The sequence below is a fragment of the Berghia stephanieae genome, chromosome 8, assembly GCF_034508935.2.
Source record: "Berghia stephanieae isolate SIO BIC M18660-M18661 chromosome 8, UCSD_Bste_1.3, whole genome shotgun sequence".
In the NCBI taxonomy this organism is placed as follows: domain Eukaryota; kingdom Metazoa; phylum Mollusca; class Gastropoda; order Nudibranchia; family Aeolidiidae; genus Berghia; species Berghia stephanieae.
The window spans coordinates 46,480,852-46,493,594 of NC_088367.1; the positions used below are offsets into that span (position 1 = coordinate 46,480,852).

The 12,743-nt window shown below is 35.1% G+C and overlaps 1 protein-coding gene across 4 annotated transcripts in view; it reads left to right on the forward strand.

Moving 5' to 3' along the window:
• The first annotated feature begins 873 nt into the window (after window positions 1-873).
• LOC144978777 (myotubularin-related protein 13-like) overlaps window positions 874-12,743 on the forward strand; it is an 84,134-nt gene continuing 72,264 nt past the window's right edge. For all 4 annotated transcript variants that reach the window (XM_078925253.1, XM_078925256.1, XM_078925257.1 and 1 more), the window contains exons 1-6: window positions 874-1,072; window positions 9,925-10,010; window positions 10,352-10,606; window positions 10,881-10,983; window positions 11,432-11,548; window positions 12,070-12,202. In XM_078925253.1, the coding sequence (XP_078781379.1) occupies window positions 1,018-1,072; window positions 9,925-10,010; window positions 10,352-10,606; window positions 10,881-10,983; window positions 11,432-11,548; window positions 12,070-12,202 (749 nt within the window). In that variant the 5' untranslated portion in view covers window positions 874-1,017. The remainder of the gene's footprint in view (window positions 1,073-9,924; window positions 10,011-10,351; window positions 10,607-10,880; window positions 10,984-11,431; window positions 11,549-12,069; window positions 12,203-12,743) is intronic.

The window sequence follows — 12,743 nt, forward strand, 5'->3', positions numbered from 1 at the left end:
TAATATGATGTGATTGTGAGTGCGCATGTGCTTGTTTGTGTGTGCATGTGTGTTTGTAAATATGTATATCTCCTCGTGATTTTATTTGTACGTATCCTTCTATTAATGCATTTATCAATGTTTTAATCATTTTTTGTTGTTGCTGCTTCATCGTTTTATTTACACACGACATACAAACAAACACACACACACACACACACACACACACACACACACACACATGGGTTTCAGGGTACTATTGGTCGAACCCATTACAATAACACAAAATTAAACCTGAATGTTTTACAATAACATCATAGTGGCAAAGTATACATAGAATGCGCTTGGCCAAGGAGTTCACAACATTGCCATCCGGAAGTATAACGGACCAACACACAAACCATGTGTAACCATGAACTTTTATAGTCTGGTTAATACAGTTTAGTGAGAACAACTCACAAACGCGGATGGCAAAAACAATAACAAAGGCCTGAGTGACGTCATCTGCATACTATCTATACAACTGGCTATTCATTATATTATGCAGACGTGTTCTGCGCGAGCCTTCAGCGAGTAAATTATGCTCGTCAAATGAGTTCAATCAGGAGGCTCGCACTTGGGTAATCACTTATGCAAATGGCATGCGGCCGTATTGGAGTCAATAACAATTTAGGGATTCTGGAGAGAACACGGCAAAACAGTGTGAAACCCCCGAGCCCAACGATTTGGCAGTGAATTAGCAGACCCCTTGTATGTGTACCGCATACTTTAAGTGGAATGCCCCAGATAGGAAAAAATGCCAGGAATCATTCAGTCCCTCAACGTAGTAAGTTAGTAGCACACACTAATCGATGAATAGGGAACCGAAATCAACTCTTTTACGTTATAAAGTACAAAGTAGTCAATGAAATGATGGATTCAAGATGGCGTCGAACAGGGTATCGGAAGCTGAAATAGAATGAATTCCTTGGATATTTGGACATAAAATTTCATTGCATGATCCACTGATTTGAAAAGTTTTGCAAGTGGATCGTTGGAATGTCGCGTCTGGCCGACTACTTTGTGGTCGTTGGATATGACTTTGAAAAAGAAAGTAAGAAAAAAATTGTTTTTATTGGATTTTTATGTAAATTTAGAGACCCGTCGTCTGAAAAAGTGAAGGCCGTCTGCTACTGCTGTGTTGATGTTGTATTGCAACTCTTTTTATGTCTGTGACAGCGGTAGTTCGGTGTGTGAGAAAATTGTATGGAAAGTGTTTATTAATATTAATACTATTACGCTAGAGTTGTATATAACTGAATGGATGCTCCCACCTCTTTGCTTCCTATTTTGATTCAGCAACTCAAACTGATTATGTAGGCACTTGCAAGAAGTAGCTCTCGCGAGTTGAAAACAGGCGAGGATTTCTGTTTCCGTTTTTGAGGGAAAAAAATTTATGAGTGATTTTAAATTGCTCATTCTTCTTTCTCAGTGGAATGAAATGGCATGTATTATATATCATTGGAAAGGGCATAAAATTCTACATACAATGATGCTAATATTATTATCTTTTTATATCATGATTTTGAGGAGAAATCTTTGTGTAAAGAGAGTATATGTGTTTAAACGCTTATAACTTTTAAACCAGAGATGGTCCTTCTTAATAAAAACAAGTCCTTCTGAGATACATATTAAAGTAGCTTCTCTAAAAATTTCAGAGCAAAATATGTTTGCACTCAAAAGTTAGAGCTCCCCAAAAAACAGTAATTGGCCTCGATTGTTTACAGAAGCTGCCATTTTCTTATACTGATTCACTTCCTGTCGTCTGCTGCGTTTGAGAGATAACTTCGTCAATCCACATCAAAACTTTACATCTTTATATCTTACAATATATTCCATTTATGGAAGTTATTTTTGTTTGAAATTATTTAATTAATTGGCGTTTTCATGTCCATGCATTCATTTTATAATTTACAATTCTCTTCCTTTTTTTTTCCGATTGATTTTTCACTGTTGATTTTGACGTTTTTCATCCTTTGACGGACGTCTGTCCAATTGAGGGGAACGGGGAGCGGACGTTTTTAAAATCACCTATTTTCGATCATTTTAAACATTAATACACCACCTCAAACATTTATCAGTCCATATCTCTGCTTTTATGAGGTCTATTTTCATTTTGAAAAGTTCAAAGTGAATAACTAAATGACGCCGATTCAGTGGTGTATTTGGTCTATCTACATGTGAATAAATATTTAATTGTCGACTTTTCCATAATTCCAATAGGTCATTCATTTGCATGTCGTGATCTATTTTTCCTTGATTTCAGCTGTTTCAGCTCTAAACTATACCTTTCTCTCTAAATAGATAATTATTTTTCTGTTTGCAATGTATTACAGAGATGTTGAATTACCACATGTAAAAATTTCAAAGTTGTATCTGAAGCCGTTTCTGAATTATACTTGATTATCCATTGTGTTGCTGTGTTTTGGTCACATATTTTCCTATAAGCTTCTATAGAGATTTTTCACCACATAAAAGGTCATAACTTTTTAACTAGTTGAGATAGAGCGATAATTTTTTCACTTTAATAAATGTTTCACTCCCCTTTATTTTTCTACGCTAAATTAATACCGATATCACTATTTTGAAAAATTCTTGCAAGTGCCTAGATTATGATGGTGACAATCCCCTAAGTCTAAGTCCAAGCCCCAAGCCCAAGCCCCACGAAAAATAAAAAGGTCATCATAAAAATAGTCTACTATAGTGTCATTTGATGTTCCATTGAGTGATTCTGGAATGGGGGAATGGAATTGAGTGCATGAGAGAGAGAGAGAGAGAGAGAGAGAGAGAGAGAGAGAGAGAGAGAGAGAGAGAGAGAGAGAGAGAGAGAGAGAGAGAGAGAATCATGATTTTTTGTTGTTGTTCTTGTGCCAATTTATCAGCAGTAGAGAGAAATGTTTCTCCTGACCAGAACCTTGAAAATGATAATAACATCAACAGCAGCTATAGAGTGTGCAATTAAATTTTTCTGACTGTAATTTTTTAACGCTGTGATTATCCCCAGACACCTGTCTGGGGATAATAAAAATTCGTTATCCCCAGACGCATATTTGAAACTCCGCTCTTTTAAACAATTATCCATATTCCAGAATATGGAATGTTTCCAAATGCACATAGAAATATGGAAAGTTAATAAAATATCTATAAAAACATAAAATTAACCAACATTAAAATCAGTTGTTACTACATATACACAATATGCGTCGACTTCGAAGAGGGTGTCATGGCCGAATGGTTTAGTCGTCTGCCCTGGAAGTTTGACCAGAATCGACGTTGTGGTTTCGAATCCTGGTAACGTGAATTTTTTTTTTTTTTTAAAAATTCTGTCTTCTTTTTACAGAACGTTGAAAGGGATAAATGTCCCATCCATCCTCCCCCACCTCTTTTTAAAAAAAAATTAAACTCTCTCTCTCTCTCTCTCTCTCGTTTTTTTTCTAGTTTCTAGCAAATATATTCGTCCCCACTCCGATCTCAAATAGTGTCTAAAAAGAATAAATAATTAAAAAGCAAACATACAGAAATATTCAGAGAGTGACCAAATGCCAAATGGTCAGATAGAGGAGAAAAAAAAACAACAATAATTGTTTTAAAAATAAAAACAATTTAAGAAATTCATGCTCAGAAACGGAATTTTACATAAAGGTTTAGCAAACAAACAACTCTAAGGTTTAGGTCAAAATATAAAAAAAAAGAAAAAGAGAGATTTCCCTCGGAGCAGGGAATAGTGTTATCAATAATAATAATAATAATAGTGATAATGATAATAATAATAATAAATAATAATAATAATAATAATAATATAATAATAAAATAATAATAATAATAATAATCATAATAATAATAATAATAATAAAAATAATAGTAATGTATGATAATAAGAGTATTAATAATAAAAATAATATTATTATTGATAATAATATAATAATGATTATGATGGTAATAGTAATAATAATAACAATTATTACAATTATTATTATTATTTGACCAAAAAAAAAAAAAAAAAAAACAATAATAGATCTAGATCAAATTAAATAATGAAATAATATTATCGGAGAAATAAAAAGTTCAACTGATTAAAAAAACTCTTGCTCGGAACTCGGAACAAAAGTGAAAACAATGAACATCAATTGGGAAGAAAGAAAGAAAAAGTAAAAAAAAAAAAGTGTGTGTGTGTGTGTGTGTGTTGGGGGGGGGGGGGTCGCGACCGGTTCGAATCTGCAGCTAAAAGGAGTAAAATGAAAGGTGGCCTAACCCACTGAGCTGTCTATCCACACCGCTATCGGAATATCTTAAATTCATATATGAGCTAAACATATTTCCACCATTTTTGCTTCCTTGTTTTGGTATTATTTTCATCTCTGATTCGAATAAAAATATGTTGTTGGATCTAGTTTTTTGGATGTGTGATACTAAATTATATTGTCTTGTGCGAAGAAGACAGGAAAATAACAGGTGTCAGTTTTGGGCTTTGGGACGAACAACACCATGGCCTAGGAATTCGTCCGCAAAATAAAAAATAATTCCCGGTCATCCCCAAAATTGTGGCCAAAATGAGCAAATTATAGAAACAAGAGATGATCAATAAAGTAGACCTGTAAATTCTCAGTCAATTAACTGAAATCAGTCAATTTGTCAAATTCAAATATTTAAAAAAGGAAAGAAAGAAAGAAAGAAATAAAAAAAGAAAGAATTCACAAATCGTAGTCGAATGACCGTAAAATAATTAGGAGTGTTCCACAGCGCTACGCATAGCTCATGGGGACCGTTTATATTAACGATGTATATATTGCCAAGACAAAGCGACGCTTTTTATAAAAGGCGTGTCTGAACACTTCCCTGGGTATTTTCACACATCCTTCGTTAAATTATTTTTTCACTTTCCAATCCGTCGTGATCCCAACTGTAGCCAATTTTAACTGAGCCACCGAGCGATAAATTTCACTGTTTCATCTAAGCCAAAATTGACCACATTTACCCTTCGAGTCTCAAAACTATGATAAAGTAAATTGCGAATGCCGCAAGTCCGTTATGTAGACATCTTCAAATGAAAAGGTAGGATAGATTGCTACAAGCACATTTCGATTGCCTCACGTTGTAAACAAACTGGTTGACCGTTTCTTCACTGATTGAGTACCTGATCATAAGGAACAATGGTAAGTAGCCTAATTAATTCCCGTGCAAATCAGGACGTTTTCTGGCATTGTTTTGCTCAAGCCCAAGGAGCTTGCTGTTTTGTGGCGATTTACCTTCATTTCGATTCTTTGAATTTTTCCGCTACGCCTGCCGAAGTTTCTTCTTGATAATTCACTTCTACTTAATAATTCAGTGTATTGGCCTGAAGTCATATTTATTTAAGTTTTTTTTTCTCTGTCATTTACTGATTGAAAATCAAGTTTGCTCATTGCTACATTATTCTAATGTTCTCACCATGGCTGAGCTGTTCGTGGATCGCAATTCAGACTTGTCGAGCATCGATAAAGATGTGAGTCCCGTGAGGAATAAATTCAATTGGTCATGGCTAGAAGTTAAAGATGATAATGGTGATTATTTTTCTATGTAAAAAAAATTCCAGAGGCAGGAATATGACTTTGATGAAGTCATCTTTAGCTATATGAATGACATGCTTATTTAGCATTCCTTCTACATCAAATTATGGCAGTCATACTTCCAGTAAGAAATAACACCCACTATTTTGATATATTGTATTTATCACTCTCCTCTCCAATCTTCAGTTTGTCGAAGAGTTTCAGTCAATTTTTATAGAGCTCATTTACAGGTCTAATAAAGTTAACAGGTAGGTAGGTAGTGAAAATTTAAATGGTTGGTGGACTATGAACAGATTTAATGATTAACAACTTTCTTCCTGGTTGAAAATAAAAGTCGAATTGCCAGTTTTCAGATCAAAGTAACAAAAGAAATTTCGTTGATCCATTTGCTTTAAAATATTTTTTTAAAAAGAGCTGGATTTGACATTTGATCACTATTTACTTTCATCTTGTGTTAAATATCACTTTATATATTAACTGTTTTGGGACACAACCACTAGTATTTTTTCCAGAATATTTGGTATTTTTCACGCCTAGTTTGACATTTTGCATAAAATCTTTCTGCCCACTTGCTACATGCGTCTGGGGATAACCAATTTTCGTAATCCCCAGACACCTGTCTGGAGATAACAAAAATTGGTTATCCCCAGACACCTGTCTGGGGATAACGAATTTTCATTATCCCCAGACAGGCGTCTGGGAATAATGACAGCCATTTTTCAAATACTTCCTTGGATCTTCTGCCTAAATTTTTAGATAAGAACAATTTGAGTGCATTATTAAATCTATAGCTGCGTTCCAGAAATTTATGTAGAATTGGTCTCATATTGAAAACAGATAAATGGCCTTTTTGACTCCTTGATTTGACTTTGACTTTTAGTTTTAGTCGTAGTCCATCATGTACCATACCTGTTTGAATATATTACTGTATTTCTTGAAACATTTTTAATTTTGATGAAATCATTTCATTAATAATAATGATAATAATAAAAACTGTAAATAGTTTTAATAGTTTTAACAAGAAGTATGGTTTTAACTGTGCATGTTTTAATGCTGACTCACTCCTAAATAAACGTGACGAGCTCTTAGTACTCGTAGAAGAAAATAACCCAGATGTGATGGCAATTTCAGAACTCCTACCTAAAAACACATCTACGGCCGTCCAGGACTCTGAACTAAACATTGCTGGCTACGAATTTTTCAGTAACCTAGACCATAATAAAATAAGAGGTGTTGGAATTTACATTAAAACGGCTCTTAAGGCCATAGAAATCGAACTGTTTAAAGATACTAAAACAGCATCTGAATCAGTGTGGATCAATATTCACTTGCGCAAACAAGATAATCTACTGATTGGTTCCCTTTACAGATCTCCAAATAGCACCGACATAAACAATGACATGCTAAATAAAATGATTATAAAGGCTAACAATACTGGTTTCAGCCATGTCCTTATTATGGGTGACTTAAATAGGTGAACTTTGATGCAAAATGTGAAGAACTTGGCAACAAATACTGGTCTGATTTACTATCGGACAAGAACACTGAACAGATGTGGCAAATAATCAAACTAGCACTACATGATACTGTTGATAAGAACGTTCCAAAACGCAAGCCTACCAATATGAACTCAAAACGCAAACCCATATGGACAAATACAAAAACAATTGCCGCTATAAAGAAAAAGCATGCTGCCTTTAAAAGATGCCTTCTAACCTTAAAAGGAGAAGAATATTCTGAGTATGCTAAGCTCAGAAACCAAGCGAAATGGGAAGTAAGAAAAGCTAAAAGAGCCTTTGAAAAACAATTAGCCTTTAAATCAAAGCATAACCCAAAGCCATTTTACAAATATGCAAACTCTAAACTAAAATCTAAGAGTGGTATAGTAGACCTTGAAAGGAACGATGGTTCCACAGCTAGCAGTGACTCTAAAAAAGCAGAGATATTTAACGACTTTTTTGTTGAAGTATTCACTAGAGAAGATCTCTCAAACTTTCCTGACTTTGAACGGAGTGGCATTGATGGGTTTCTTGAAGACACCATTATCACTGAAAAGCAGGTCCCAGAAAACCTAAAAAAGATAAACCCCTCTAAAGCAATGGGACCAGACAAGATCCACTCTAAATTACTGAGAGAGGCATGTAATGAACTTTCCAAGCCCTTGACAATACTCTTTAATAGGTCACTTGTAGAAAGACACTCCCAATCGAATGGAAAAATGCTCACGTATGTCCTATTTACAAGAAAGGTAAAAAATCGGACCCATCAAATTACAGACCAGTAAGCTTGACCTCAGTAATCTGCAAGCAAATGGAATCTTGTCTTAGAGAAGCCATAATGAACTTTATGAACCCCTTTTTGTCACATGACCAACATGGGTTTCTTAGTGGACGCTCTTGCACTACCCAACTCCTTGAATGTATTTGAGAATGGACTCAAATGCTTGACAATGGTATGCCGGTTGATGCCATCTACCTAGATTTTGCAAAATGTTTTGATTCTGTCCCTCACCAACGCCTACTTTATAAGCTTTAACAATATGGAATTAGTGGCAGTGTGTTGGGTTGGTTGCAAGATTTTCTGCTAAACCGAAAACAACAAGTAGTGATCAATGGTGAAGCATCAGGATGGAAACCAGTTCTATCTGGGATCCCCCAGGGTAGTGTCTTGGGCCCAGTTTTATTTATATGCTATGTAAACGACATGCCTGAAGCAGTAAACTCCTTCATAAAAATGTTTGCAGACGATGCCAAAGTTTTTTCATCTGTAAATAATGTCAAAGAAGCTGGCCGACTGCAAGATGACCTAGACACACTTCAGTTGTGGTCTAAAAAATGGCAACTCCGTTTCAATGCAAATAAATGCAAGGTTATGCACCTAGGAAACAACAACAGCCAATATGTCTACAGGATGAAGTATAGTAAGGGAGTTGAAATCAATTTGGAAAGTACTTTATGTGAAAAAGACCTTTGTGTATATGTGGACCCCAAATTGAATTTTAGCCAGCACTGTGAAAAGACTGTTAACAAAGCAAATAGAATCCTGGGACTTGTCAGAAGATCTTTCGACTATATAGACAAACCCATATTAACCACTCTTTTCATCCGAAAAAATTTCTTTAGTCAGCGAATTGTTGAGGCATGGAATAGCCTGCCTGAAAAAATAGTTACAGCGCCAAGCATAAACAGCTTTAAAAGCCAAATTGACAGTTTCCTGCAGGATCTAAAATACAGTACCGATTTCCCATTGGAGCCAGCCTTTCGACCTCCACAAGTTGGTGGAGACCGATTCAAAGACCATCAACGGGCCACCGGCCCTCTACGATGAACTCATACTCAATAATAATAATAATAAAAATGAAAAGAATTAAAAAAATATTTTATAGCTTATGCCAATACTTCAAAGTACTTTAAATCAATTGCATAGACTTATTCAGTGTGGATAAAATTCCTCACACACGTGTACACATCTACTTCCGTACCTTAATAACATACTCACACAAACCAGTGCACAAACAAATGACTATGACAATAATTTAAGATGAACAAGAGATAATTACATCGATCGATAGTCATTCATAAAAGGTATTTAATAAAAAAATTAATGTTTTTGTCCAACCTATTCATCCATCACATGATTTGTTGCAGTACCACGATTGGACTTTTCTCAATAAATGTAAACACTCTTCTGCGTTTATGAAAATTGTAAACATACCCATGAGTCACGCTGAGCAAAATGACCAATTGTGATGTTGGATATTTCTCAACCTGTGAACACTTTTTACTATGTGGGTCATTTTGAGCACATATTTCAATGTGACCAATGACCTCGAGCACATGGCAAGGTATATAGATCACTCCCATCGAGGGAAGATCAACACATCAAATTTTGAAAGGTTTAACTTATTGCGCTGAAAATATTGTTTTCCAATTTTTTATTTTTTAGTGTTTGATAGAGCAGTCAGGTGTTCTTTGTAGATGCAATGATCAACATATTTTAGTATTGCAAATTTTTTGTTTATGTAGTATTGTGTCAGCCTAGCCTCCCATTATCTTTGCATAAGATGGACCATTTTTACTGTCATTGAACACATGATGGTGTAGCTGTAGGGGACCACATGACGATTCTAACATACTCAATAATTAAGTGCCTCATATGTAGTATTTATATTATTTATTGTTTTCATTAGTTTGACAGCACTTTAATTTGAATTGAGCAATTTTTTATTTGAAAAAAATAAAAGGAACTAATATTAATATAAACTTAAAATATATATCTTATGACTAATGTCCGGACATTGGATTGTCAATCAAAGCGTGTTATTACCGTCTTCGTTGAAATACATTTTTTTTCTTTACAGGAGCAGGTGTCAGTTGTGGTAAAATCTTGCAGCGATTTCCAGAGAGAGATTGGGATGATTGCCCTTTTATGCAAGGGTTGCCGCTGGTGAGGAAGCAACTTGTTTTTCAATTGTTCATTTGTTATTTATTATTATTATTATTATTATTATTATCATATCATTGGTTAACTCTCTCGAGTTCACCCTCATTGAAAATCAAACAAATTTGTTTGATTTTCCATGCATATGAACTCGAGAGAGTTAATGGCTCTAAGGGATGCTTTTGATAAGTTTGAAGTAAAAAGAATAATTGAAAACTATCACCAATCAATATACACATTTCATATAATCTTGGAATGATTTAGAATTTAAAAAAAAAAAGGTTTTTATTTTGTTTCTGCTTGCTTTTTAAATATTTATTTATTTATATATTTTTTTTAACTTCCAGTTTTGCCAACCCATGGGATGGAGCCTCTCCACCCAGAGAAAACAGCCATCGTTCTACACAGCCGTCCTCACTGATATGGATGGGGACAGACACTACTGTGCAGTCTTCACCTTCCTGGAGACTGTAGCGACCACACCCAGCAAGCCAGATGATGACGAAGAAGAGCAAGAAGGGACTATGGTTCATCACTCATCTATGTTTGCACCCAAGTCCCTCATTTTAGTCTCTCGTCATGAGTATTTTGACACTTTTAGGGTATGTGTGTGTTACTATTGTTTTTTTTTTAAAGATAGGATAAGATGATCTTTATCAATCCTTGTCTGGAAATGGCATTCTAATTATTAACGATGATGAGGATGATTTAGATATTAAAAATAATAATGATGATGTTAACGATGATCATGAAAATAAGTCTAGTTATTGTTATTCATTTTGATACATATACATTCATGATTTTGTATTGTTTTATTTATTTATTTATTTATTTATTTATTTATTTATTTATTTATTTATTTATTTTTCATTTCAGAATTGTCTTGGGCTGATATACACAGTTTTCATTGAAAACTTGCCTGTTAAAATTGAAACCTTGGTTGGCAATATTTTAGGATGTGTTCAGGTACCCCCTGCAGGTAAGCCTAAATTAAATTTAAATAATTAATCTAAAGGAGAGTTTGGTAAATGAAAATTCCTCACTTATATCCAAAACTGAATGCAAGGTTGCCAATTTTCTATATATTTACGGAATTCAGTATGTTTTAAACTCTCAGTATATTTCCCAATCACCTGCTAAACGGGGGAAAAAAGTAAGTGCACAATGTCTTTTTACTGGAGTTCAGGACTTAGAAAGGGGTTGGTCGGTGTGTTTGCGTAAAAGGTCAGTAAATTTTTGCCTCCTGAATTGGTAACCCTGTGGAAGGTTTCAGTAAATCTTCTTTTGTTTCAATGTTAGTTACTATACCAAAATATATATCTTTTGAAAATTGATTCCAAGATTGTTGTCTGTTTAATAAGTCACCTGATTAACCAAATGTATAAAAATTTGATCTTCATTTTCTTTATTCTTCTTTTCCTTTGAAGGTGGTCCCCAGGTCCGTTTCTCCATCGGAGCCAAGGACAGACAAGCATTGCAGCCTCCACTTAGCTCAAGCTTACCCAGCAGTGACACTTGTGTTGCTATTCTCTTTGATGAGCTAGGTATGATTGAATCTCTTAACCTCTGTAACTACAGGGTGTGACAGATACACCAACTCTAATGTCCAGTCGTTTTTTTAAGGATCTACATAGTATTTTATTATTCCAAACCATCATCATCATCATCACATTCGTAAAAGCATCATCGTCGTCATCATCATCATCCTCATAATTCTTAAAAGCATCATCATCATCATCATTATCGCTACCACTGTCATTGTTACATCTTCATTTCAATCCCAAATTTTTGATAGGAAGCTAGTCTATTGCTAAGAACTTTCCACCAGATCTAAAAGACCCAGCTACCCAATCACTGCTGGTTACAAGGTTGGGGGGGGGGGGGGGGGTTAAAAAATCTCGACTTCGCCCAGGATCGATCTCAGTCCCTTTGCGTGTGAAGTGAGTGCTCTACCAACTGAGCTTTAGGGACCCCCCTCTCTGTGCTGTACATGTTACTTTTTTTTTTATAGATCCTGCCTAATATATGTATTTTTTTCCCTCTCTCCTCTCCTCGTGCCATGCAGGTATTAACAACACCCTGACTGTGTTCTCTGCAGCACTTACTGATCACAAGATCCTGTTCTACTCCGAGAGCTGCAACCGACTGAGTCAAGCATGTCGGGCTCTTGCTGTTTTGCATTACCCATTGAAATACACGTGTGTATTTATTGTAATATCTAACATCTTTAATGATTGCTTCAGAGCTGCCAACCTACTGCAAAAAAAAAATGCGGAATTGTACGCATTTTGAGTGTTTGTACTGGGCGGGGTTCCTGACCTCCCATAGTGGGCAGGGGGGTACATACTGTGTCTTCTATTTCCTTATATCTGTTTTCCAACATGCTTTTTCTGTCTTTGTCTTGGAATGAGATTACTCGGTTTTTTCCTGACCCTGGCCGGAGTTCCTTGGCTGGGAGGGAAACAGTCAAATGTATAGTTATAATTTTGGGAGATGATATTTTTTTCCTTGTAAATCATCTCTCTGTTATGCATTGTATTATGTTTAGTTTACATATTATATTATATTTGTAAACATTTGAGTGTATTCCTCTTTGTTGGGACCTGTGCTTGTGTCCGGATGAGACTTTTAGGGATCTCAAACTAAGTACTTTGACGGTGTGCTCTTGGAATCTACATCTGTTCCCTATTTGAACCAATTCCCCTTTGTCTTACCTTTTCTTTTGTGCTTTAATTGTCA